We start from the raw sequence: 22,985 nt of genomic DNA, 5'->3' as shown, positions 1-22,985 counted from the left end.
CAAACATAGCGATAACGTACAAAAGTGTAAGTATGCATTGAATTCTGAAGATTTTTATATCTCTGGGGCCCACGATTTGCGCAAGTTTCTTCGATTTTGTATCGAATTTGAATGGAACGGATTTGAGAATACGGCAACGATTAAGATGCCGCACTAACAGTGGAAAAAATTGGGTCGTATACATTTCGATGTCTTAGAGAAATATTCAGTACCTTATTAACGCAAATATTTTGAGGAACTTATTATCGGAGTACTCATATATTTAATAGGAAATTTTTAAAATAAGTCAAAAAGACAAAATTTCACAGGAGCAGGTTTACAAAATGCTACCTATTTCTGACTGATAACGATTAATTCATGAAACAATTTACTAAATTCACCGCATTTCGATGGAAATGAATTTCAGGAACGAATATAATAATATAGCGGTTGTGAAGTGCCTCTCTCATGTATGCGTTTTGAAATGACATTATCATAATATGACTTACAGTGACGGATGCATACATAGTAAACTCATTGTTATATTAAAATTTCGTAGGCACTCTTAATGAAAATGCATTCAATTCTGTTTTCATTGTGTAAGCTATACTAAATCCGGAGTAAATTAAACTTTATAAAACTATGCATTTTTTGCCCGTATGTAGTTTAGTAAAGTTTACTTAATAAAAAATTGAGACTGCATTTATATACTTTTCAAAACAATCAAACTATGTTTAAGGGTGCGCACAAGCCGATATATAAAAAATCTTTATGACAAAAAAAGGTTTAAAGGTTGGACATATGGACGGACCATTTGCGCCACGGATTGTTCGATACCAATGGTGCGCCTAATTCATTCTATAATGGTCAAGGGGATTATTAATTAGCATCAATTGATGCAAAAAACTCGTGAACACACAGACAGACGGACGGACGGACAAGAGGAATTCAATAGCTCTCGTGCTACGCAGGGCGAGCTAATAAGTATTAGCTCTTTTGTTTTGATAGGTGCTTTGAGATAATGCTACATGCGAAAGTAGGACAGGGATATAATTATGTAGCTGGATTTTAATAATTGTTTTTGAAAACAAACTTCTGTCTATGCGTAAAGTTAATGCCGATTTGCAGACTTCTCAACACCCTTTTTATGTAATGCGTTACTTCAGTTTTATGAACAAGGTTTTATTTATAATTAAGATAACACACTATGTACATATTATCTTAATTATGGTACTATACATACGCACTGTTATTATATTTCCTTCGTTTCAAACAAAACATTTAAGTACCGTAGGCCTGGAATTAAAAATAATCTGTGTATATATGTACATTACTTATGTAAGAACCCTGAAAATTACACTTAATTAGATGCCATCATGTCACACTTAATTTTAAATTAAGGAGCAAATTTGAATGCAGGACAACTGAAGCAGAATTTCGTACATACACAACGTGGTTTGAAAACATCGTAACCTTTCCAGCAATTATCTCATCATAAGGGATATTTATGTACCTCCATTTCAGCATTAATGATAGATATATCTATCATTAACTTGACGTAAAAGCTGGAGCGTCATAATGCTAAAGTTAATTGGCAGAGTTCTCAATACCCTTTTTGTGTTATGTGTTCCTCCTATTTTACAAGGTTTTCCTTATAATCAAGATACATTCTTAATTTCTCGACTGCACGTTCGTATATTTCCTACGTTTAAAACATAATATTTATACAGGGTAAGACGAAATTATTAAAGATTATGTGTAGCCTTTTATTTTAGAACCCTAGCTATATGTAGAACATTACCATAATTAGATTCGATTGCGCAATGTCACAATTAATTTGAAATTAAGGGGTAAATTTAAATGGCAGAAAATTAAGGCAGCCTATAGAGCAATTGCACGACATGATACTATGTATTTACTTATATGGGTATAAGTATTTAGAAGTTATTACCATGCATTACTAGAATTGTGCTTAATTTGAAAATTCGATTTGTCGCATAGTAACGTGTGTAGCTATAATTTGGAGATAGTGTCATCAACACTAATTTTAATTTAAGTCGGCGAATATACACCTTTATTTTGGCAGAAATATGTACATAGATGTGTAAGTCGTACTTAATTATTAAGCAGGTCGGTTCCTGATCAACCTTTAATGACCTTAAATATTACGTTATCCACTGCTCGTCATAAACAGTTGGCTTGTTGCCATTTGAACCTTCAAACAATCCTTTTCCAGCACAACTTTACATAATCAAGTTAATATTTTTACTAATACATAATTTACATTATTCACATATTTCTTCCTAAAATGTATACGACCCAATTTTTGCCACTGTTAGTCCGTCATCTTAATCGCTGCCGCGTTCTAAAATCCGTTCCGTTCAGGTTTGATAAAAATTCGGGGAAACTTGTGCTCATCGAGAGTTCGGGAGACATAAAAATCTACCGAATTCAATGCATACTTACGCTATTGTATGTGGCCGCAATGTTTGCCCACCTTTGCTTTGGACCACTCACTGTACAGAGAAAGTTCCAGGGCTTCAGCTTCTTTGGAGTGTATGTCATGTTGTTGAATAACAAATGGAATTTTCGACTGGATATCGCACCTGTTCAAGTGCTCAATTCATGCGTGAAATTTGAAGGAGAGCTGGTTAAAGGTAACGGTTTGGCACGACGAAATTTTAATTACATAGAAACTAGTCAAATTGAGGTATTATGAAAAATTGATTCGAATATTTTCGTAACTGAACAAATTTAAACCGGTCCAAGCGAGATTTATAGATTTCCCGTTAAATAGTTTATAAAGTCAGTACTATTCTGTTAGAAATCTGATAAAGCCATCGGTGAAGCCACTGTAATCTAGACTCTTTCCCTTCAAGTCGAGTGGTTTGAGTCTGATCTTGCCCTTATTTGCGAAAAGAACCACCGAAAGCCCTGAGACTAGCGAACTGCAAGAGACAAAGCGTACTGTCCAAATTACTAACAGTACAAAGCAGGGCCACATCATCAGCATAGCCCTGAGATGCATACCTAGCTATTTATTACTCCGTGGTAGTACTTATCAATAGCGTTTCGGTAGAGTCATACGTGAGTATCCCTTGGTAATATTTTAATCTTGGATTTCTAATAGTTAAATATATAAAGCATTTTAGTTACTATTTTTTATTAACATATAAACTATGAATTTAACTCCAGATGAGAAACCTATGGAAGCATCGACCCAAGCCAAAGTCATGCTCTTCTTCATGATGACATTAAACTATTCCGTGATCGGCTTCCCTGTCGGCATTTTTTGCCTCCTCCTCTTTGATCCATGCTTCCCGCCCTTCCTCCTCTCGACGTCGACTCAATGTTCGACCATAAAATGGACAAACATGGGCCCGGAAAATATAATTCTCGTGTTCGAAACATGGATGGCGACACAAGGCATCTACTGCGGTAGCGTCTGTTCATTCTACGTCCTATTTGTGGGGATTACTTGTACGTTGAATTATCTCCAAATCGTTGGAAGGTATGTCGTAATAGTGACATAAAATTGTTCCAGGTGACTTTGCATAATGTGCACATCTTGCATAACGTCTAAATTGCCAAATTTTTTCATGTTGCATAAATATCATTTCACATCAATTTGGGGATGGGATTGCCAATCCCGGATTGGAAAATTATGCATAATAAGCGATCTAAACATACTTATGCATAGTTGGGTTTTACATAATTGATTATTATGTAAACCGACCTGCGTGAGAAATTATGCAAAGTGACCCGAAGCCCGTAATTGAAGATATTTATAAATAACAATATTTTAATTTCTAGCAAAATGGATCGTGCCAATAACCTAGTCGATCACAAACTCTGCATCCGAACGTATCGGGAGGTACACATTTTGGAAAAAATGTTCAACGATTACCTCATGACGAGAATCACCCCAGCCATCATTATCGCCATTCCAGCGATTCAAATCGTATCGCAATTCGTGTCTGTAACGATGCTTGATCAAATCGCGATGCCGGGATTTCTCATTTTTCCCCTTTTCTTAGTGAACGCTTTGATCAATAATGTCGTCACCTTCACGCTGGCGTCATGGGTCAACTCTACGTCGAAGGGAATGCTGGAAAAGTGCGGACAGAGTGTGGGAAATTTCGGTGGGATGGGAAGTTCCTACTTAAGGAGGGAGATGAAGGCGTTGAATTGTCTGAAGGTAAAATTCGGGTCGAACTATATCGATCGAGGGACGCCGCTGGCGATTCAAAATTTTTGTTTGGCTCAAACCATGTCGCTTATTATGATTCGATCGTTCAGGTAGGATTTCGACCATGTGTAAACATTCAGGGTAAAGTTGGCGGGAAGTAATTTTTGTTAAAAAGTAGTGTTTCATTCAATTTCATGGACGGTGAACAGATTTTTATATGCATTTTTCCGTCTTGACGATAAATTTTTGAGTCTATAATGTTGTGCACATACATAGTATTTCGTACAAAATATACTTACTTAATTGCTATATGTATTTATGTATGTACATATTTTATTGCAAACTCACATAATTCAATTTAACTAAATAGTAAATAGTAGTTAGGCTGTTAGGCTCATCATTTATGAATTTATGTAAACACAGATACATAGCTGTGCATCTTACAATGGAACCTTTTTTCAAGCTACACGAGATAAGCTTAGTGACCTGTGCTAAAAAATCAAGCTAAAAATTAGAAATGACGTGGTACTTATCTTTCCGTTGAATGGGCACTTGGAGGTCAAATATTTGAGGGCAAAGTTCAAGGTAGCGGCCTGTTTTTTTCTCAAGCGTGCGAGCGGAGGAGTGAAAATTTTCTCCTTCGAGGTCACTCCGCTGCCTTCACTCTCGCACGCTCGCACTTCATTCAATGCATATTATTTTTGACAAAATTTCACAATCTCGTGAATTGGTGCATAAATTCATATAATTTTATAATTGCTTTTTAAAGTCCTACTATCAACTATCCACCGATCCGTAATGAAAAAGTGACGATGGGTTCTATAAGTTATACATAAGTGCGTCTAATTAATTAGTGTATTAATTAATTAGAAATCATAATCCGTAAAGTTGACTTATTTTTATTGCCACATTTCGTTGTATATTTTTGGAATTGCATATTGATTGCATACTATTGATGAACGAAACTAGCGCGAGAGTGAAGGCAGCGGAGTGACCTCGAGGAGAAAATTTTCACTCCTCCTCCGCTCGCCCGCTTGAGAAAAAATCAGGCCGCTACTGTGAACTTTGCCTTCAAATATTTGACCTCCAAGTGCCCATTCAACGGAAAGATAAGTACCACGTCATTTCTAATTTTTAGCTTGATTTTTTAGCATAGGTCACTAAGCTTATCTCGTGTAGCTTGAAAAAAGGTTCCATTGTTAGTTAACTATTTCGCAAAACACGTTCATGGATAAATTGTACATGGACGCATATATAGATACTTGCCAATAGTAAATAAATATTAATACGTTTAACTGTCGTAAATATGTACTTTCGAACGCATGTAATTTGAAGTAATTTCTTGTAGGTATGGAAGCAAATGTCAGTATAATCAAATAAATTATATGATAATGAAATTGACGATAGATTAGCTTGTGTACAATTATTGTTAAATATTAGGTTACGTTACGTTGTTGGTGGCCAGAAATATACTAACACGATGCTTTCTATTTGCTTACCTACATACATAGTTACAACTTTACTTCATTACGATTTGGCTTCATAAATCTGTTACTCCACCGAATGACAGTAATTTTCCGCTAACGTGAATGCCATATTTAGGTAATAAGTCTGAAATGTTCACGGGAATCAAGCAAGGAAAATCCGTTTCGTATGGTCCCACAACTTCAACTCTTTTCAGGGAAGGAAATCTCTTGCGTAAGGTTCCATTCTGTACCAAAAATGATTCACTTGTAATTATTTCTCAGATAATAATTGGCAATTGGCTAAACTCTTAGAAATCGAATATTAACATATTTAGTAGAATTTTAATACTAAACGGTACCGAGAAATCAATACCAGGTTTCTAGCAGGTGAATAACATACATACCTTTATCGATTCCTTGAGGCCCAAAATGTCAACGCTACATGCTAGCGCAATTCCAAAAGTGATATTTGTTTTCAAGTAAAATCGTTGTAATTTAGGGAACTCTAAAGTCTGAAATCTACATAAATCTGTTATGCCGTCTGTTTTACCAAAATCCAAATGCAAAAATTCTAAAGTTGTGGCATGTATGGTAACGCATTCTTCCAAAGCTGTCATCGCATTTCCTGATGCTTTCTCATCCTCACTTCGTACTCGCAATCTTCTTAACCCCCACATTTCTGTGAGGGCTCGGATTTGCTAAAATTCAAATTATACAGTGCATCAAAATATAATTAACCAGTTTACTTTATAGTGGATACGTTCTAGAAATGTAGACGATCGGCCAAATGTAGCGATTAAAAATACATTCTTAGAAATCCAGTATTAAAATAATACCAGCCGGTATTCAAATAGATAAATATGACTCTACCAACGTGGCATTGATAAATAATACTGTGTAGTAATATGTAACCAGGTATTAAAGCTTTACAATATTGGTATCAAATTTTTACGGACAGGTAAACTTTTAAAACTAAGAGCTAGCAACTTTAATATCGAGAAATGAATACCTGCGTTACTATACCGGATTTCTAAAAGTGTACACTCTTGGAAATATGACATGCATGCGGTAACACAGTAATTGATTTCTCGAAGTTAACGTTGTTACTGCCTGGTTTCTAAATTGCTACCGATATGGTTGAATTTTATTACCGAGCTATTACTACACGGTATTATACGAGATACTGAACATTTTTAAAGTTAGGATTCTCCAGAATTTAGCACAGAGGCAGATTGCGACTTTATACTGCACTCTATCGAGAATAAAACTCAAAATTTTGACCTATCGACAACATTTGTTTAACGGTGAAGAATTGGTTCGCATCATACCTTAAGCTCCGTCATAATTTTTATGTCAATTTCCTCCAGGTTTTCAAATTGTTCCCCATTTTCAACAATGGCTCGAACAACAGTGTCCAAATTGCCTAGCCAAGGGTCATCAAAAACAATTTTTTTCGTGTTGACCAAATTGGAAAAAAAGCGGGTCAAATCCTCGAAGCTGGATTTAGTATGGCTAATTCGCAACGTGTGACACGACATCTTTGGCAGGTGCGAGGTGTCGACTACAAAAAAGAACAATCTTTTTGTGAGATTTTATCACTGTTTAGTTTCTTGCTGGTTTGCTACATTTTTTAAAGTGCAATGAAAAAAAATGCATGCACTATGTACATGGTGCAAGAAACTGCAAGAAAGTGCACGAAATTTACACCATCTACCGGCGGAAAGTAGTTTCTTGGGCCATGCATTTCGTGCCGATCAAAATATATACATAGTTGCAAAATACAACAACTTTCTTGCAGTGAGTGCTTGCAAGTGGTAACATTCACCCTAAAAACGCTTTTATGAAGTTTAGTTATTTCTTACCAGTGCACACGTATCCTTTTGGATCAATTTCCACATGCGAAAATGCATTACACCCCGAAATAATTGAGGTTAACAGATCGCTTAATTTCTTTGTAAACTTAATCGTCAATAGAATCGACAAGGAATGAATTAGTGATGCATTCGGACGCCATAGGTGTTGAATAAGTTGGTTCAGATCTTAAATTAGAAAACTAAAATGAGCTGGTTGTACACAACGTGACAATGTGGATATTCACGTCAACTTCCTACACGTCGCATCTCAATATAGTTACTGTCGTTGCCATGGGTACGAAAAAAACAATTGGTTTTTAGTAAAAAAAATGTTTGCAAAGCAAAAGGGCATCTTGTGTATATAAAACTATTTTTGTAAATGAAATGAATTTACATTTAAAACAAAACCTCTGCGACACGATTTTTGCAAACACGCAGAAAGAGACGTTTTTGAGCGTCGGGAATTTTTAAACAAGAAACTATGTTAGTTTGACTCTTCCTTACAAAAATACGCTTCTTGCAGCATCTCAGTATTCCTTATGGTGTCCCTAGAAAGTGAAAACTGCAACTTGAAATTTCGAAAAGATGCTAGTTGATCATTCAGTGCTAGTTTGATATCTTCATTTAATGCAAGAGTATGAAAAGGCTGCTTGTTAAGGTCCAACTGTACTTGAACAGCGTCACGATCAGCGTGGTGTTTAAGGTGGACTAACACCTGTAAGAACATAATTTAATCGATACTGCACTAATTTCCGTGTTTTTCTTATAACATGACTAAAAAAATACGAATCCGTTGCACAAAACCGAAACATTTTCGTACCACACTAATCTCGGCGAATCTTGGCCTCGCTTCTCTTTCCCATTGTGTGTTAACGAGACGAACTATTTTAATCGTTTCCAGATCCATTGAAGAGAATATTTTTTCCAGCAACTGTCAATTTACCAAAGGAGTTACAAATTATTTAAAACTTAATTACTTATATAATTAACAACGACCAAAACGAAATGTTTTTTACCAAATCATTCCAAAAAATTGATTCCATTAAGCCCATGCTTGCACCTGGTTCCATTTTTGTAATCCCGTTTTATGTATCTACAAGTATGTATAATATGGAATTGTTAATTTAAATATATACAAGATATGAAATTAATAGTAAAATTATATACCTCGTTTCAACAGCAGACTGGAATATGCGTCATGTTCACGTATCTACGTATTTACATACACCAGTTTACAAATAATGTGAATGATCATAAGTAATCCGCATATGCCGAAAAGAACCACAACACATACATACATACCTCCACGTGCAGGCCTGATAAGTACTTATCTGCTTGATGCCTACAAATTTAACACGTACATATATATATCCATATATTTTTTTACAAATGTATGAGGATAATATGGGATTATACATAGTATGTATTACATACGTATGCACATAGATAAATCTAAAAATCTTGTAACAAGACTTGTGGTTTATTTTTTGAGAAATTTGACAAAAATACTTGAGTCAGACGTAATATTTCCCAGCTAAGGATACATACATTCCTATAATAAAACGTTATTATGTGTTGAGATGGGCACCTTCTTGAATAGATACATACATACAAACACGATATAAACCCTGTCCTGCAAGAGGATGGAGATTGTACATATCCGTTTTGCGGCGTTGAGTCACAAACATATTTTTTACCCCCCAGTTATTTTATCTGACATGCCTGGTCTGCACATATATGACAAACAACATTAATTGCATATGAAGGCAAATTATATGTGTAGCAGAGTTAACAAAACGCGAGTATGCAAGACGTGTATATTCATAATTCAGGACAAATTTGTATTAATGAATGTGCATAAGTTAGCAATTGCTTAAATGCACGCTAATTTATATACCTAGTCTTCCCATAAGAAGTGATAGTAGAGCGTAGTTTTTGAACCGGTCAGCATAAAATTAAGATGTAAGTTGCAGTTTGTACATACATTCAGTTGCTATCACTGTTATGAACCTCTTTTACCTGGCCTCCATAGGTCAAAAGATGGAGGAGCTTTACCACACGCGCGCGGCAATGTTTTTCCAGGTTTTTCAGAGACGAAAAATTCACAATGTTAGATGTAGTGTAGCAACTCAAGGACAACTACGATCTGGTTGCCCAAACTATTAAAGTAACCCTAGAGACAGGGTCTAACTATGATATAAAGGTTCCGGTGGTCCAAGGTCAAGGAGGACTACAGTGATGTCCGAAGCTTTGAACGCCAGAATAGCACAAAATCTACCTTTCACGCTGAAGACTTTGTCCATATAAATGACCTTTCAACTTTAGGAATCAAATGAGCACTGAAAAATAACCTTAAAATGGAGGCCTTTTAGAGTAGAAAGCGTCACGCGCTACAGATTTCCCAGACCCAAGCTAAGGTCATTAAGTCGATCTTCCTCTCCTAGCGGTACGGTAAAAAATAAAAACACAACAACCCGTTTACCGATGGGAATTTCTTTAAGATGGAACCATATTTCCACAAAAAAGAAAGTAGAATCTATGTTAAATATTCTTAGGATTGATTACGAAATGGGGGTCGAATGTTACCTTATCGGGTTGCACTCATGGTTTTGGCGGGAATCGGCGGAATTGGTCAAAAACCGCCCAATTTCCTCGATTATGGAGAGGAGATAGTTTTAAAAAATATTTGATTAACGTCATAGTGAAGATGGAACACACCCTCAGTCAGTCCATATTGGGTGGAAACCCGCCGACCTTTGTGCAAGGCTCTACATAAATAAATACAGCGAAATTCGTGCAAAACTGGCCGAAGAAATCTATTTCTGACTTCATTTCCATTTTAGATTTGACCTCGCATTTTCGAACCCAAATCGATAACACCACCAAATATTGATTAAAGTCGAGGAAAAGCTTTGTTCTTAGCCCCATATATGCGGCAGGATCACAAAAAAATTTCTGACCCGGGAATGATACACTTTGTCAATTAGTTCCGTGAGTATTTTTGATGCAGATTTCTTTTTCGTGACCAATTTTTCATTGTCACAAGAGAAATATATTTTCAAGTCTAATACATGTTTTCTACGTGAAATTTAACTGGCTTTTCACTGGAATATAAAGAAATTTGGAATTCCTTAAAACCAAGTAGATATGGTCGTCTACTCTACTATCACTTTTTAAGATTAGACTAGGTACATTCATTAATACAAATTTGTCCTGAATTGGCAGATTGAAACAAAATCCCTTAAACTACAACTTAGGTCAATGCTACTTAAATTTTCTGATTCATCATGAAATTTTGAGTAATTTCATGTGCGACTTGAATTTCCAAATATCATTGCATATTTTCAGGTTTTCATGTTAAACATGAATTTTCGATGTAACAGTCCAAGTCAATGATAACGGTTAAAATTGCAAGCTGAATTCGTATATTAAATTAGATTTTCTCCTATATATAATTTTAGGAATTCTGGCTCAACCTCCCCCAAAATCTACAAAAACCCACAAAAACCCACAAAAACCCAAAAACCCATAAAAACCCCAAAAACCCCGGAAAAACCTCCGGGGTTGGGTTTTTCTACAAAAACCCCGGGGTTCTCCGAACCCTGTGCATGAGATTAATCATCATATTTTAGTAAGTCGGACAAAAATTATCGGATTCAAAGTGACATACTTATCAACACCAAAAGAGGCTTTATAGCAAATTAAATTACCGATAAAGAAAAACTCCCGCATTTTAAATAAATGCGAATAATAATTTATTTAATTAAATGCCTACATAATTCTTATTCAAGATTTTAGATTAGTCTTGTTCAATCTTCTTTAATTTTAAATTAATTTTCATTGTAATGTTCTTTAATGCATTTGTAATTTTGTGTTTTTTAATTGCACACACATTTAACCCACCACTTGCATCGTCCTCCCGTCTTTCCTTCTCGACAACAGCGTCGTCGACATGCAGACACGTCCGGGCATCGGATCCCTATCAGGCTGCCATCTCCGCCGCATTTGATATCGAGTGGATCACTGGAGCAGATGCAGACCCCGTTTTGACAAACGCCCATCGTTCCTGGGTGCGCTTTGGTGCATTCTTCTCGACAACGGTCGCCTTGTTTAGGGCCGACGCAAACTATACCTAAGTAGAAAGCAATCGGGATAAATTATGTATATTTTTGTGTTTATGCACGTTTTCATAAAATAACTTTTCAGGTTATTTGACTTGATTCGGAATTTTCAAGAGTGTGGTTGTCGTTTTATTATCGTGATTTACCTGGAATTGTGTTCCCTTGACTGTGCACCGTGCTAAGGGTGGAGATTACAAGCAGACTATATATCCAGAAGAAAAGCATTTTTCTGGCTGTGTGTATTCAAATGTGCGACTAGGTATATAATTTTTGAGGTAAGGATACTTTTGCAAATCAATTTTTGTATGTAGGTGCCTTATGTACGAACTTCTCACAGTTCAATTTGGTGCATTTTTATACAGCCCAATATCAAGGTTAATTACCATCTGGTTGTCAGGTAATTACATATGTAAATATAATTTATTAATTTAATTAAAAATTGAGAGAAAACCTTAAGTATACTTCAACAAGAAATTGGCAGTAGACACACATTTTTGAATACATACATTTTTAGCTGGATGTCCATAAATCCTGTCATTTTTTCATGTTAATGTAATACTTAATGCATGAGACATAAAAATGTATTTATGTAACTGGTGGAGGGTTATTAAGCGTAAAAAAATATACCCTGGAGGTTCATCACTATCTTTATGCACGATCCCTTAGTCATGTCAGGCTTATGTAACATAGAAATTACGTCGTAGAAATTACGTCGAACATGTCAGCTAAATATTAATGTAAAGCTGGTGCCTGGTATGGTACATACATACATGAGGTTATTGAGAATTATTGCGTGCAAATTTTCTCATAAATAATTCCTTGAAATCCGGGAGTATAAAAATCTCTATAAAATTATAAAATTTGCAATTAAGGATTATTTATTGGATGGGATCTGCTTCACGTTACCGCAAATTTAAGTTGAGGTAGCATATTTATAAGCATATGGCGTAATTAGGATTTTAAATGTACAATTTTTAATTGCTCGGCGTTATATGACCAGAAGTAATGATGAACACTAGCTACCATCAATTCAACAAATGCCTGTGCTTCGTTAACGTTCCCTTGTATTCGGGTTTTAGAAATTTAATTTTTGTGTCTCAACTTCACTTTCTTCCATGTATTCAAATGGCGAGTTTAAAACCTGTTAGTCGCGGTGTGTTTTTTAGAAAATTATGATTTTATTGCAACTAAAAATCTATCTATATTATAATTTCGAAAAGTCCGTCCCGTGAAATTTCCGTGACATTCCAGCATTCTGATTGGCTATCAGAATTCAGGCTCCACCTGACATAAGACATAAGTCGTGTCATAAGACATTCGGTGTCAAACACTCTTAGAAATCCAGTACCAAGCGGTATTCAGATATGACACTATGAAAGTGGTACTGATTGATATGGTGTATGTAGTAATAGCTCGGTATTAAAGTTTACCCTATCAGTAGGAAGGTTTTACGGAAAGATATAATTCTAATACCAAGCTGCAGCAGCTTAAATACCGAGAAATCAAAATCAATACCTGATTATACCAGATTTATTACAGTAAAATAGTTGCAAAATTCCTTATTGTGTCCGGTTTTCTACTAGTTTGCACTCTTAGGTTATGGTAGTATCGTTTACTATTGGTTACAAAAGCAAGAGATGGTGTTAGAGGGTGTTCCGGAAGTAATGCAACTTTGGTAAAATGCATATATGCAAGGGTATCAATTTGCCCCAAATTCGAAATTGGGTGAATATTGTAGTCCACACATTTATCTAGTAGAATCCGAAAACCAGAAGTCGATATCTCTATCCGTTCCAAAATGAGGTCAAATACCACCAAGCAACTCGCAACCATCGTCTGCCACTACCTCCAAAAAGTGGGTACGCGCTCCAAGAAATTGAGCTGTGTTCACTTTAAAAAATAAGAAATTCCAAAAGTGACGATTTGTTGTATTATACTAAGGTATGAGCTGCAAAAAACGACTAATCGCAAAAAATATCTGGTCGGTACATTCGTGTGGCAGCCCCGAAAGTAATAAACTTCGTGTAGATAGAAATTTGTTATGTCGGAGCGAAATTCGCTGAAGTACTTGAAGTTCTCACCGAACACCATACATTATTTGAAAGCTTAGAAGTTGGACATCAAATCCTAGAAGGTTCTAGAAGCTTATAAATATAGTCAAGAGTAAAATAAAAGTAGCAAGCAGGAGGGCAGAAAAAATCCTTGACCTGAAGTAATTAAAATTAACCAAAATTGATCGTCCTGTACAAGACGATTTACTGCTCAGATTATCAAAATGCTTTCTTTTGCACATAGTACAACTCTCCCACCTTCAAGAAAACCATTTATGCAAAACTGGAAATTAAATATAAGCCAAAGTATCACGCTCCGCCTTAAAACGGATCAAATGCAATTAACATGGGAGAGGTGAACGTTCCGAAATTTGCCAACTACAAGACCTATTGAACAATTTTAGTTCCTATCCTAGAAAAAATATTGTAATCGAAAAACTTCAGTCAAAAATTTGAACTTATTTCAACACATGTGGTAAAAAATCTCAATAAAGGTGACCAAAAACAGTGGCGAAGCACTAATTGTGAGCGCCCAACAAAAACGTCTCCAAATTTGGCGGAAGGGGTGTACGGACCATTGGAAGCAAAACTTAATTAGCTTTAACCTTTGTCCCTTTCTGACCAAAATTTCGCTTTAAAAAATTCATTCGTTGAGTTTATATGTGCATTTGACCAAAGTTGCATTACTTCCGGAACACCCTCTATTTACCTGAAAAGGCACCATATTAATGGGGTTTTGCATATAAATAAACGCATAAGTTATGAAATTCCGTGTCTGATGGATTCAGTTATAAAGGTTGTTTTAAGGCATATAAAGTACTGGAAATTCAAGTTATGGAATTTCAATATATTTAGTTATGTGATTTCAATTAAAAGTCTGGCCCATTAAATGAGACCCCGTCATTATTACGGCTATGATTTCGGTTATGATTTCGGTTATGATTACGGTTATGATTTCGATTATGATTTCGGTTATCACTTGGGTTATGATTACGGTTATGATTACGGTTATGATTTTGGTTATGATTTCGGTTATGATTACGGTTATGATTACGGTTATGATTTCGATTAAGATTACGGTTATGATTATGGTTATGATTACGGTTATGATTACGGTTATGATTTCGATTAAGATTACGGTTATGATTATGGTTATGATTTCGGTCATGATTTCGGGGAAAAATATCTTCAGCAACATTAACAAATTTCCTTAGCAACGTTATACAATTTCCCTAGCAACAATAAAAAAAATTCCCTGCCAACGTTAAAAAAATTTCCTAGCAATGTTAAAAAAATTCCTTAGCAACGTTAAAAAAATTCCTTAGCAACGTAAAAAAATTCTTTAACAACGTTAAAAAAATTCCTTAGCAATGTTAAACACAATTCCTTAGCAACGTTATAAAAATTCCTTAGCAACTTTAAAAAAATTGCTTAGCATCGTTAAAAAAATTCTTTAGCAACGTTAAAAAAATTCCTTAGCAACGTTAAAAAAATTCTTAGCAACGTTAAAGAAATTCAAATAAGGCCTGTCTTCAAGACAGGCTTATATTCTAGTAATTACATAAGATAGATATGTATATACAATTAAACAGTGTTTTTTTGGGTTAGATGGCTTAAAATTTGCGTAGTATTGAGTAGATCAGTTATCCGTAATAATATTGGGGGAACGCTTAGCCAGTGCTTGAGGTAAAGTTAAAATGGGCCAATTTTTGGCTAATTGTAAGTTTGAGATATTCAGGTTTTAACTAAACCCGAGCATATTTTTCCGCAATAAATATTTAAGACACTTACAAGGGAACCTTAAGTACTGTCACCTCTCGATTTCCTTCCAAATAGCCTTAATCGACAGATAATTTAGTGAAACTTAAACTTTGTCATAGAACATGCGGTGCAAAATCGCGTTTTCGCGAAATATTTCGCGAGAACTGCACCAAAACCTGCCATTTGCCCAATGCTTTTAACATAGCCACCAGCCTTTCGAATGATGAAATGAACTTCATATAATCTTATTAAATTATATTTGTACCTGTCCGCGTAATTTCAGCCCGATCACCAATATGCATAAAACAATGCAAAGATTCGCAAATTTTTTGCAAATTGCGAAAATCTGAAAACTTGCAAATTTGAATTTCTTCGTTTCTTTAAATTCAACAAAGTTTAACAGTTTAACTGTTAGAAAATATATTTTTCTTCTTGCAAAAAATTTGCAAAAATTTGCAAAAACTGAACTTCGCAATTTTTCATGAAAATAACTTAAATAACCTAGGCTAGTCTATTTTTACGTATTTTTCGAAATTATTTGCGGTATTTCTTTTGGTAAGTTGCAAAAACTTACAATGTGTGCAATTTTTTAATTCAATATTATTATGTAGAATTTGTTTGCAATGTTTGCATGTTTAACAAATTGTTTAACAAATTATCTTTCCCTTTATTCGCTCATATCTGCATATATGACAATTTTTAAGTTTCTCTAAAATGCGAAATTTAAAAAATGTAAACTTTAATTGTTACAAATTTTTGCAAATTTTTTGCAATAAGAAAAATATATTTTATAACAGTTAAACTGATAAGTTTGTTGAATTTAAAGAAAGAAAGAAATTTAAATTTGCGAAAGTTTTCAGATTTTCGCAATTTGCAAAAAATTTGCCAATCTTTGCATTGTTTTATGCATATTTGTGATCGGGCTGAAATTACGCGGACAGGTACAAATATAATTTAATAAGATTATATGAAGTTCATTTCATCATTCGAAAGGCTGGTGGCTATGTTAAAACCATTGGGCAAATGGCAGGTTTTGGTTCAGCTCTCGCCAAATATTTCGCGAAAACGCGATTTTGCACCGCATGTTCTATGACAAAGATTTAGTTTCACTAAATTATCTGTCGATTAAGGCCATTCCGAAGGAAATCGAGAGGTGACAGTACTTAAGGTTCCCTTGTTAGAAGGATTGAGATTTTTAGTAACAATTTTGCTGAGAGTGCGTGTATGTATGTATGTATGTATAGGTACACACGGAGATATTTTTAAGTAATTAGTTCTTATGTATTGTCATATGAACAGCCTGATGATGAAGTTTTGATGATGTGAAGATTTAAATATAATCAACTTGATTATAAAGCACAAGCATTTAATGTCGTAATGAAACCAGTTTTATCCTAAGTACGTCAAGCTGGTTACATTGCAAAATTATGTAAGTGATTGAAAGATAAGATAAATCACATAAATTACTGGAAAGTACACAATGACGCAGCAGGGGTGGGCAAGATACTTATGAAACTGACCATGAGTACTGAAACAAGATGCTAGTTACATTTTCTACCAGTCGTACATACATACATAAATATGTATGCATTATGTAAGATGTGAATTTTATGTACAAAATTTGGGGAAAATTATATTGTATCTATTAAATTACTTCCGATCAGTTAACATGTAGATAAGATAGATACAGAAACAATTCCAACTTGGAAAACTGGTACTACATACATACATACATATGTAAGTTACATACATACATATGTAAGTTACATACATAATGTATGTAACTCACTTGTGACCGGAGCCCATATTTGACTCTACCGGGACAAGTAATAATATGCATTAAGGTTTAGTAATATTATGGTAGTGACAAATTTATCTGTAGGATATCTTTGGATACAACGATGATACTAAACATCAACATATTTTGGCCACGCCTGTTCATCCGCCTACGTGCCCAAATTAAATATAAGACCGAATCTAACTCATTTGTATCAATCAGTTAAATAAATCAATCAAAGTGATTACAAAACCACGGAGGACAGGAAATACATATATAAATTTTTTTGTAACATGCTGTTTCAAGCCCAACCTTTTCTAATATTTTCATTGCTTTCCATCGTGACGGTATTAATTTCATCACGGAATGAGAATCACGTTCAAGGGGCAATTGTTCCTGTTGGGTCAACAAGCAATAAAACTTACTTTTGGGACAATGAGGATTTTAATGTATGCATTTATATTTTTCCTGTAAATCGTCCCATTGCAAAAATTATACAATAATTTTCTTCTAAATAGTCTACCTGGATCGATAGTGTGAGCAAATGTCATAAGGAAGGGTTGTATATTGCAACCATAGAGACAGAAGTGGAGCAATTGCTTCTGCAAACGGTTGGAGTATCGCGTAGTAAGTTTTTAAATGCAGTTAGAAAGCTGGTATTACATAAATTATTACCAGCCGGAGATAGACTCTACCTGCATGGTAATGACGGTCATTACCGTGGGAATATTTAGTAACACACCATATATATAATTTTTAGACTGGACAAAATACCTGAACATTGGAGGTACCGATCTCTTTTCGGAAGAAACCTGGAGATGGATAAGATCCGGAAATCCGATAACTTATTCGAATTGGTATCCCGGTTCGCCTTACCCGGACCCAGATGGGAGAAACTGGAATTGCATGGGTCTCGATCCGGGAGCAAATTGGACATGGGTGGATATCGGTTGCAACGAATATTTTGTTATGACACTTTGTGAATTTCCTTAAGTGTAATAAATATTATCAAAATATAAAATCTATGAATGTTCCCCAGTAAAAATTTATACGTAAATAAATAAAACGCAAGGAAATGAAGTAGTTGCAGAAAAAAATCATACTGCGTATACACATTAAATTGTACCATATTTCATGACTAGGCTGGATTTTATTCATGTCTCAATTTTCCCCAGACGCACATCCGCAGACGCGGGAAAATTAATTTTGTCATAATTCATCGACATATTTAGTCAATTTCATTCAATGAATCTCATTTTGCATCTACATCTATATCATTTTTCATTTTTTATAATCTCATTTCATAAATTCATCATCTCAATTATGTACGAACGTACACGACCATACCTTTCAATAGACATCCCACATGACAAAAGTCATTTTTTCGACATTCGACACCTCCCACACGGTCATGGAGTCGTCGCACGTCGAAATGATGACGATTTCTGAAATCCCCGCCAAAAAATACGTCTAAGACGGTGGCAACAAAAAATTCGACAATTTTCGACTTTGGTGTCATCTACACGGTCACACGGTCATGGCACGTCGAAATGATGGCGATTTCTGAAATCCCCATCCAAAAATACGTCTAAAACGGTGGAAACGAAAAATTCGACACGTTTGACCATTGGCGTCATCCCCCTGACCTTACGTCCTGCTTACCGTCCACCTGAGTGGGCTGAATGGAGGTGCTGGGTTCAAGTCCTAGTGCCTGCAGTGGGTTTTTCTCGTTTTTCCCCACTGCCAAGCTCAGGTACTCTTCTCCCTCCCTGGGTAATGGCCCATTCGTGGGGTCCAGTGGTTGTAATAAAGGGGTTTTTTTTTTTACGACCTACAACGCCCATCTTCGAACTCATCCATACTTCAAAAATTTGAAACACGTTGACGAAAACCGCATCCCGAAATACGAAACCATTCTAAAGGTATCGTGGATACAGACGGACAGACGGACAGACAGACGGACGGACAAGACATTCCCATAAAGGGGTTTTCACCCCTTAATAACTCGGTTATGCCAGGTATGTATGTATGCATGACATTTGTTAGATATAAATATGTAAAACGATGGTACATATTTTTGAGCGTGAATTTACACGGGCAAATTTTTGTTTGGCAAGATTATTTTGCAAACTTTATTGTGATGCGAGAAACAAAGTTATCGCTAGTACATACATACGATGTAAATAGGCTCACAAATTTTTGATTCCATACTTATTTGTTTACTTGCCTTAAAATTTATGGATGTTTCGAATTTTATATGGAAAATTGTATTACCAATTTGATACGAAATTTTTACCAACAAATATGTATCTAATCCGTAATGTATTTTTTCGTCTCAAATTAAGTACATATACATATGTCAACCAGTAAAGGTTAAGTATGCAGATGTCTATTTACGTGCGGACGTATATTTTGTGCAGTTCTACGAAAAAAGGATTGAAATTCCATTTCATGGCGACGTTCTTAATAATTTTCCATGTGTAATGAAATATGTGTGAATATGTACATATGTATCCAGACATTGTATTTTGTTATGGAAAGGGTTAAAATAAGGGTCGTTGGGAACAAAAGTATGCACCGTGGATTTCAGAGCACCTGTAATTCCTACCTGTCGTATTTAGTATTTAACAGCTAATTGGTGTCTAAAGGGTAACCATGCGCTGACCGAGTGTACTGGAGACATACATGTACATTTGTACCTACCTTTACATTTCATTGCCTGAATCATGTCTTTTGGCACAGTTTAATCTGTCTGTCTGTCCGTCCCGTTGGTAGTGAGTATACACATATAATGCGTAAGTCCTTGATGAAAGTCTATATGACTCGGGCTGAACGAACCAAAGGGTCCTTTTCATTTTATTTATAAATGTGACACTTAAGGAAGTTTATTTAAATCCTTTCCACTCCACGCCAGTAGGTCACTCGTCCCTGAACTTTGGTCCGGTAAACTGCAAGCTCTCTGCATAACTCATTTGTCACGATGAAATCTCACCTTATTGTCACCTTCGTCGTTTGCACGATTCTTCACGGGGGCTCAACTTTTACGATCCGCAAGGGCAGAGGTAAGATGTCAAATTTTGAAAATTTTGAGATAATGAGATTATTTATAACAAATGTAGGGGTCTAATTTCGGTTAGAAATTTAGAACTTAAGGTTGATCTGATATTGGAGAATTTAATATTAGAGGACAATAAATTATTTGGAGAATGTTTAATTCGTGAATTAATTTTCTTTACTGGAAATTTATGATCAGAAATTTATTAAGGTATATAGATTTTAGACAGTTAGGTGTCTGATTAATTTTTCGATTTGATTCATTTCTTAAGTGGTGATTTTTGCATTTTTGAAACTTTTGGTGGATGATTCTTTTAAGAAAATTAAGAACTTATTTCACTTATAAAAAATTTGCATCTGAAAAAAGTCAACCTTTTAGGAAATGTTGTTCAGAAATGTGTAAATTTTTCTAGATTCAAGTCAGACCAGTGCTTCTGCAAATGGTCAAGCGAACTCGTCCGTTTCTGCCTCGATCACTTCTTCTGGGGGCTCTAGCTCCATACAAATCAGTGCATACGGAAATTCGGGCGAGTATGGGAATGTAGATTCGAATTATGGAGTCGGAAAGTAAGCAATTAACTGTTCATAATTCAAGTATTTGATAATCTATAGTTTTATGTTCATATTCACATTTTGGCGTTGGCATCATATTTTTTGCGAAGAATTTTTGCAACTTAAAAACTTCGCCAAAATTAATTTAATTAACTAAATTCATACACAGTTCTTACGCTGGGACAGGAGTCTGGGCTAGTGCGACCGGTCAGCATGTGAGCGGTCAAGTTGAGCAAGAATCCAATGCGTCCGGAAACGGCACTTATAACAACGAAATTATCGCTGAGCCGACCACAACTACTTCGGCACCTGAAACGACGACGACTTGTGAACCGGAAACGACCACGACCGAGGCTCCTACTACAGCCCCACCAACGACGACCGAGCCTGCTACCACGCAACCACCCACAACGACCGAGGCTGCTACAACGCAACCCCCCACAACGACCGAAGCTGCCACCACGCAACCACCCACAACGACCGAGGCTGCTACCACGCAACCACCCACAACGACCGAGGCTGCTACCACGCAACCACCCACAACGACCGAGGCTGCTACCACGCAACCACCCACAACGACCGAGGCTGCTACCACGCAACCACCCACAACGACCGAGGCTACCACGGATCCACCAACAACGACCGAGGCTGCTACCACCCCAGAACCAACGACGACCGAGGCTCCCACGACCGTAGCACCATCCGGTAAGTGTATCTCATAACATAACCAATATTCAAATCTTAAACTTCGCCAAATAATCAGAAATTTCGAACCCAGTCAAATTCTGATTAAAAATTATTTCCAAATAGCTGGAAACTCCGCCGAAGCCGTGGCCAGCGCCAGTGCTAGCGCCACCGCGACCGCGGGCGCTCGTGAACCTTCCGGTAAATCCACTTTACAACAAATCCGAAGACGTAAGTTTACACAAATTCTTCCAAAAATTCCAACATCTATTCTTACCTAAAATTTACAATTTTTTAGCCGACACAGTCAACGCTACCGGTCAGGGTGGCGCCCACGCCGTGGCGGACGCCACGGTGTCGGCATCTTCCTCGCAAAACGGTACCTCATCCCTCTCCATTAACGGGAACACGTACGCCTCCCTCAACGGGGACGCGTTCAATTCACCCCCCAGCGTCAATGGGGGCGTCTACTCGTCCGGAAATATGGCCGTGAGTGCGACCGGAGACAATGCCCAGGCCACGATTAACACGTTGAACGAGATCACTCCGTCCCATGGAGAGGCCGCAATCGAGGGGAAAGCACCTGCTGCTTAATTCGGCAGATTAATGGACCTTTTTGAGTTATTTAATTAATTAATTAATTATTTATTTATTTATTGCGCTATTTATTTAATTATTTATTGTCGTCTTTACTCCCATTGTTAATTTTGAATGTGACAGATTACTGTAAAATAAAACGGTGCTGTAAAATGAGGATGCAAAACTGTAATCTTGTGTAGAGATGGGAACCCGTTAAATCCTAAATTAAGTGTTATTTGGCATCATGGATCCCGTTGTCATCTTTCTAAATTTGGGGAGATGTCACAGTAGAACTAATTTTACCGTAGACGGAAACATGATTACCGTTTGTGACGATGGTAATTAACGAGATCTGCACCTTTGTAAAATGGATGACCCAGATTGGCTGAAATCTTCCCTAAAATTTTTACCTGGAAAGGTTGGTCAAATTATTAAATGGATCTATTTTAGGAAACCTTCACCCTTTCAAAATTCGGTTAAGTACCACATTCACAATCACACGTGCAAGGAAAGGTTTAGGTGTGAAAACTACCTGAGAATAATGGAATCGTAGCGTGACAACCTTTTCTGTCGGAAAGCATTAAGCTACATATTTATTACTTGATGGGATATTTATGCATGTAGGTCAACGTTAAGGACTATTCAAAGGTTACTTCTATTCTTTTTCATGGGCGACGTTTTAAGGCATTAATTTCAACTTTGAGACTATGTCTCACGTTGTTGCACATATGTAATTCTATGCACTTGATTCCAATTAAACACGGGGAGTATAACCAAGTGGTTGAATTTTTCAGGAGTGCTTTGAATGGTAAGTTTATAAATATTCATGGAATGAATATCGTCATAAAAGGTATGTATGTATGTACACATACGCGTATGTACTTCAAGTTTTTACCTTGAATTTTTTTAAAATTCTAAT

At 36.0% G+C, this 22,985-nt stretch overlaps 3 protein-coding genes and 1 long non-coding RNA gene across 6 annotated transcripts; 2 read left to right on the top strand and 2 right to left on the bottom strand.

The window, feature by feature from the left end:
* Positions 1-5,284: 5,284 nt before the first annotated feature.
* On the bottom strand, positions 5,285-10,862 carry LOC118437397. 2 transcript variants are annotated; one of them, XM_035856366.1, is made up of 9 exons: positions 8,790-10,862; positions 8,655-8,697; positions 8,504-8,580; positions 8,308-8,418; positions 7,992-8,202; positions 7,497-7,673; positions 6,963-7,195; positions 6,039-6,332; positions 5,285-5,879 (listed from the first exon to the last, which is right to left on the bottom strand). In XM_035856366.1, exons 3-9 carry the CDS (start codon positions 8,555-8,557, stop codon positions 5,709-5,711), a joined length of 1,251 nt encoding a protein of 416 aa, XP_035712259.1. In that variant the 5' UTR covers positions 8,558-8,580; positions 8,655-8,697; positions 8,790-10,862; the 3' UTR covers positions 5,285-5,708. The 2 variants fall into 2 exon arrangements, with proteins under 2 accessions (XP_035712259.1, XP_035712260.1); XM_035856367.1 differs by lacking the exon at positions 8,790-10,862 and having other exon boundaries at positions 8,655-8,775.
* A 331-nt stretch (positions 10,863-11,193) lies between these two features.
* On the bottom strand, positions 11,194-11,942 carry LOC118437331. Its single transcript, XR_004836024.1, has 2 exons — positions 11,755-11,942; positions 11,194-11,619 (listed from the first exon to the last, which is right to left on the bottom strand). It is a non-coding gene; the product is annotated as an uncharacterized LOC118437331 (long non-coding RNA).
* A 5,177-nt stretch (positions 11,943-17,119) lies between these two features.
* Positions 17,120-18,227, top strand: LOC118437432 (perlucin-like protein). The gene is made up of 3 exons (XM_035856425.1): positions 17,120-17,646; positions 17,716-17,824; positions 17,958-18,227. The coding sequence occupies exons 1-3, from the start codon at positions 17,491-17,493 to the stop codon at positions 18,188-18,190; spliced, it is 498 nt and encodes a 165-aa protein (XP_035712318.1). The 5' UTR covers positions 17,120-17,490; the 3' UTR covers positions 18,191-18,227.
* Positions 18,228-20,096: 1,869 nt separating this feature from the next.
* LOC110855708 (mucin-19) lies at positions 20,097-22,256 on the top strand. 2 transcript variants are annotated; one of them, XM_035856553.1, is made up of 6 exons: positions 20,097-20,259; positions 20,665-20,818; positions 20,973-21,222; positions 21,421-21,508; positions 21,614-21,718; positions 21,786-22,256. In XM_035856553.1, the coding sequence occupies exons 1-6, from the start codon at positions 20,178-20,180 to the stop codon at positions 22,079-22,081; spliced, it is 975 nt and encodes a 324-aa protein (XP_035712446.1). In that variant the 5' UTR covers positions 20,097-20,177; the 3' UTR covers positions 22,082-22,256. The 2 variants fall into 2 exon arrangements, with proteins under 2 accessions (XP_035712446.1, XP_021959810.1); XM_022104118.2 differs by having other exon boundaries at positions 20,099-20,259; positions 20,973-21,508.
* The last annotated feature ends 729 nt before the right edge of the window (positions 22,257-22,985 follow it).

Source organism: Folsomia candida, unplaced genomic scaffold (assembly GCF_002217175.1).
Source record: "Folsomia candida strain VU population unplaced genomic scaffold, ASM221717v1 Fcan01_Sc013, whole genome shotgun sequence".
NCBI lineage: Eukaryota > Metazoa > Arthropoda > Collembola > Entomobryomorpha > Isotomidae > Folsomia > Folsomia candida.
The sequence above is the reverse complement of the archived record's forward strand: the minus strand, read 5'-3'. Positions and strand labels throughout refer to the sequence as shown.

Excerpts from the sequence above, each read along its gene's own strand:
- LOC110855708 (XM_022104118.2), top strand. The coding sequence starts at position 20,178 with ATGAAATCTCACCTTATTGTCACCTTCGTCGTTTGCACGATTCTTCAC. Across the intron at positions 21,509-21,613 it reads CACGACCGTAGCACCATCCG|CTGGAAACTCCGCCGAAGCC; the intron begins GTAAGTGTATCT and ends ATTTCCAAATAG. Across the intron at positions 21,719-21,785 it reads TTTACAACAAATCCGAAGAC|CCGACACAGTCAACGCTACC; the intron begins GTAAGTTTACAC and ends ACAATTTTTTAG.
- LOC118437397 (XM_035856366.1), bottom strand. The coding sequence starts at position 8,557 with ATGGAACCAGGTGCAAGCATGGGCTTAATGGAATCAATTTTTTGGAAT. Across the intron at positions 8,419-8,503 it reads CAATTTTTTGGAATGATTTG|TTGCTGGAAAAAATATTCTC; the intron begins GTAAAAAACATT and ends GTAAATTGACAG. Across the intron at positions 8,203-8,307 it reads GATTCGCCGAGATTAGTGTG|GTGTTAGTCCACCTTAAACA; the intron begins GTACGAAAATGT and ends ATGTTCTTACAG.
- LOC118437432 (XM_035856425.1), top strand. The coding sequence starts at position 17,491 with ATGCTGTTTCAAGCCCAACCTTTTCTAATATTTTCATTGCTTTCCATC. Across the intron at positions 17,647-17,715 it reads GGGACAATGAGGATTTTAAT|TCTACCTGGATCGATAGTGT; the intron begins GTATGCATTTAT and ends TCTTCTAAATAG. Across the intron at positions 17,825-17,957 it reads AACGGTTGGAGTATCGCGTA|ACTGGACAAAATACCTGAAC; the intron begins GTAAGTTTTTAA and ends TATAATTTTTAG.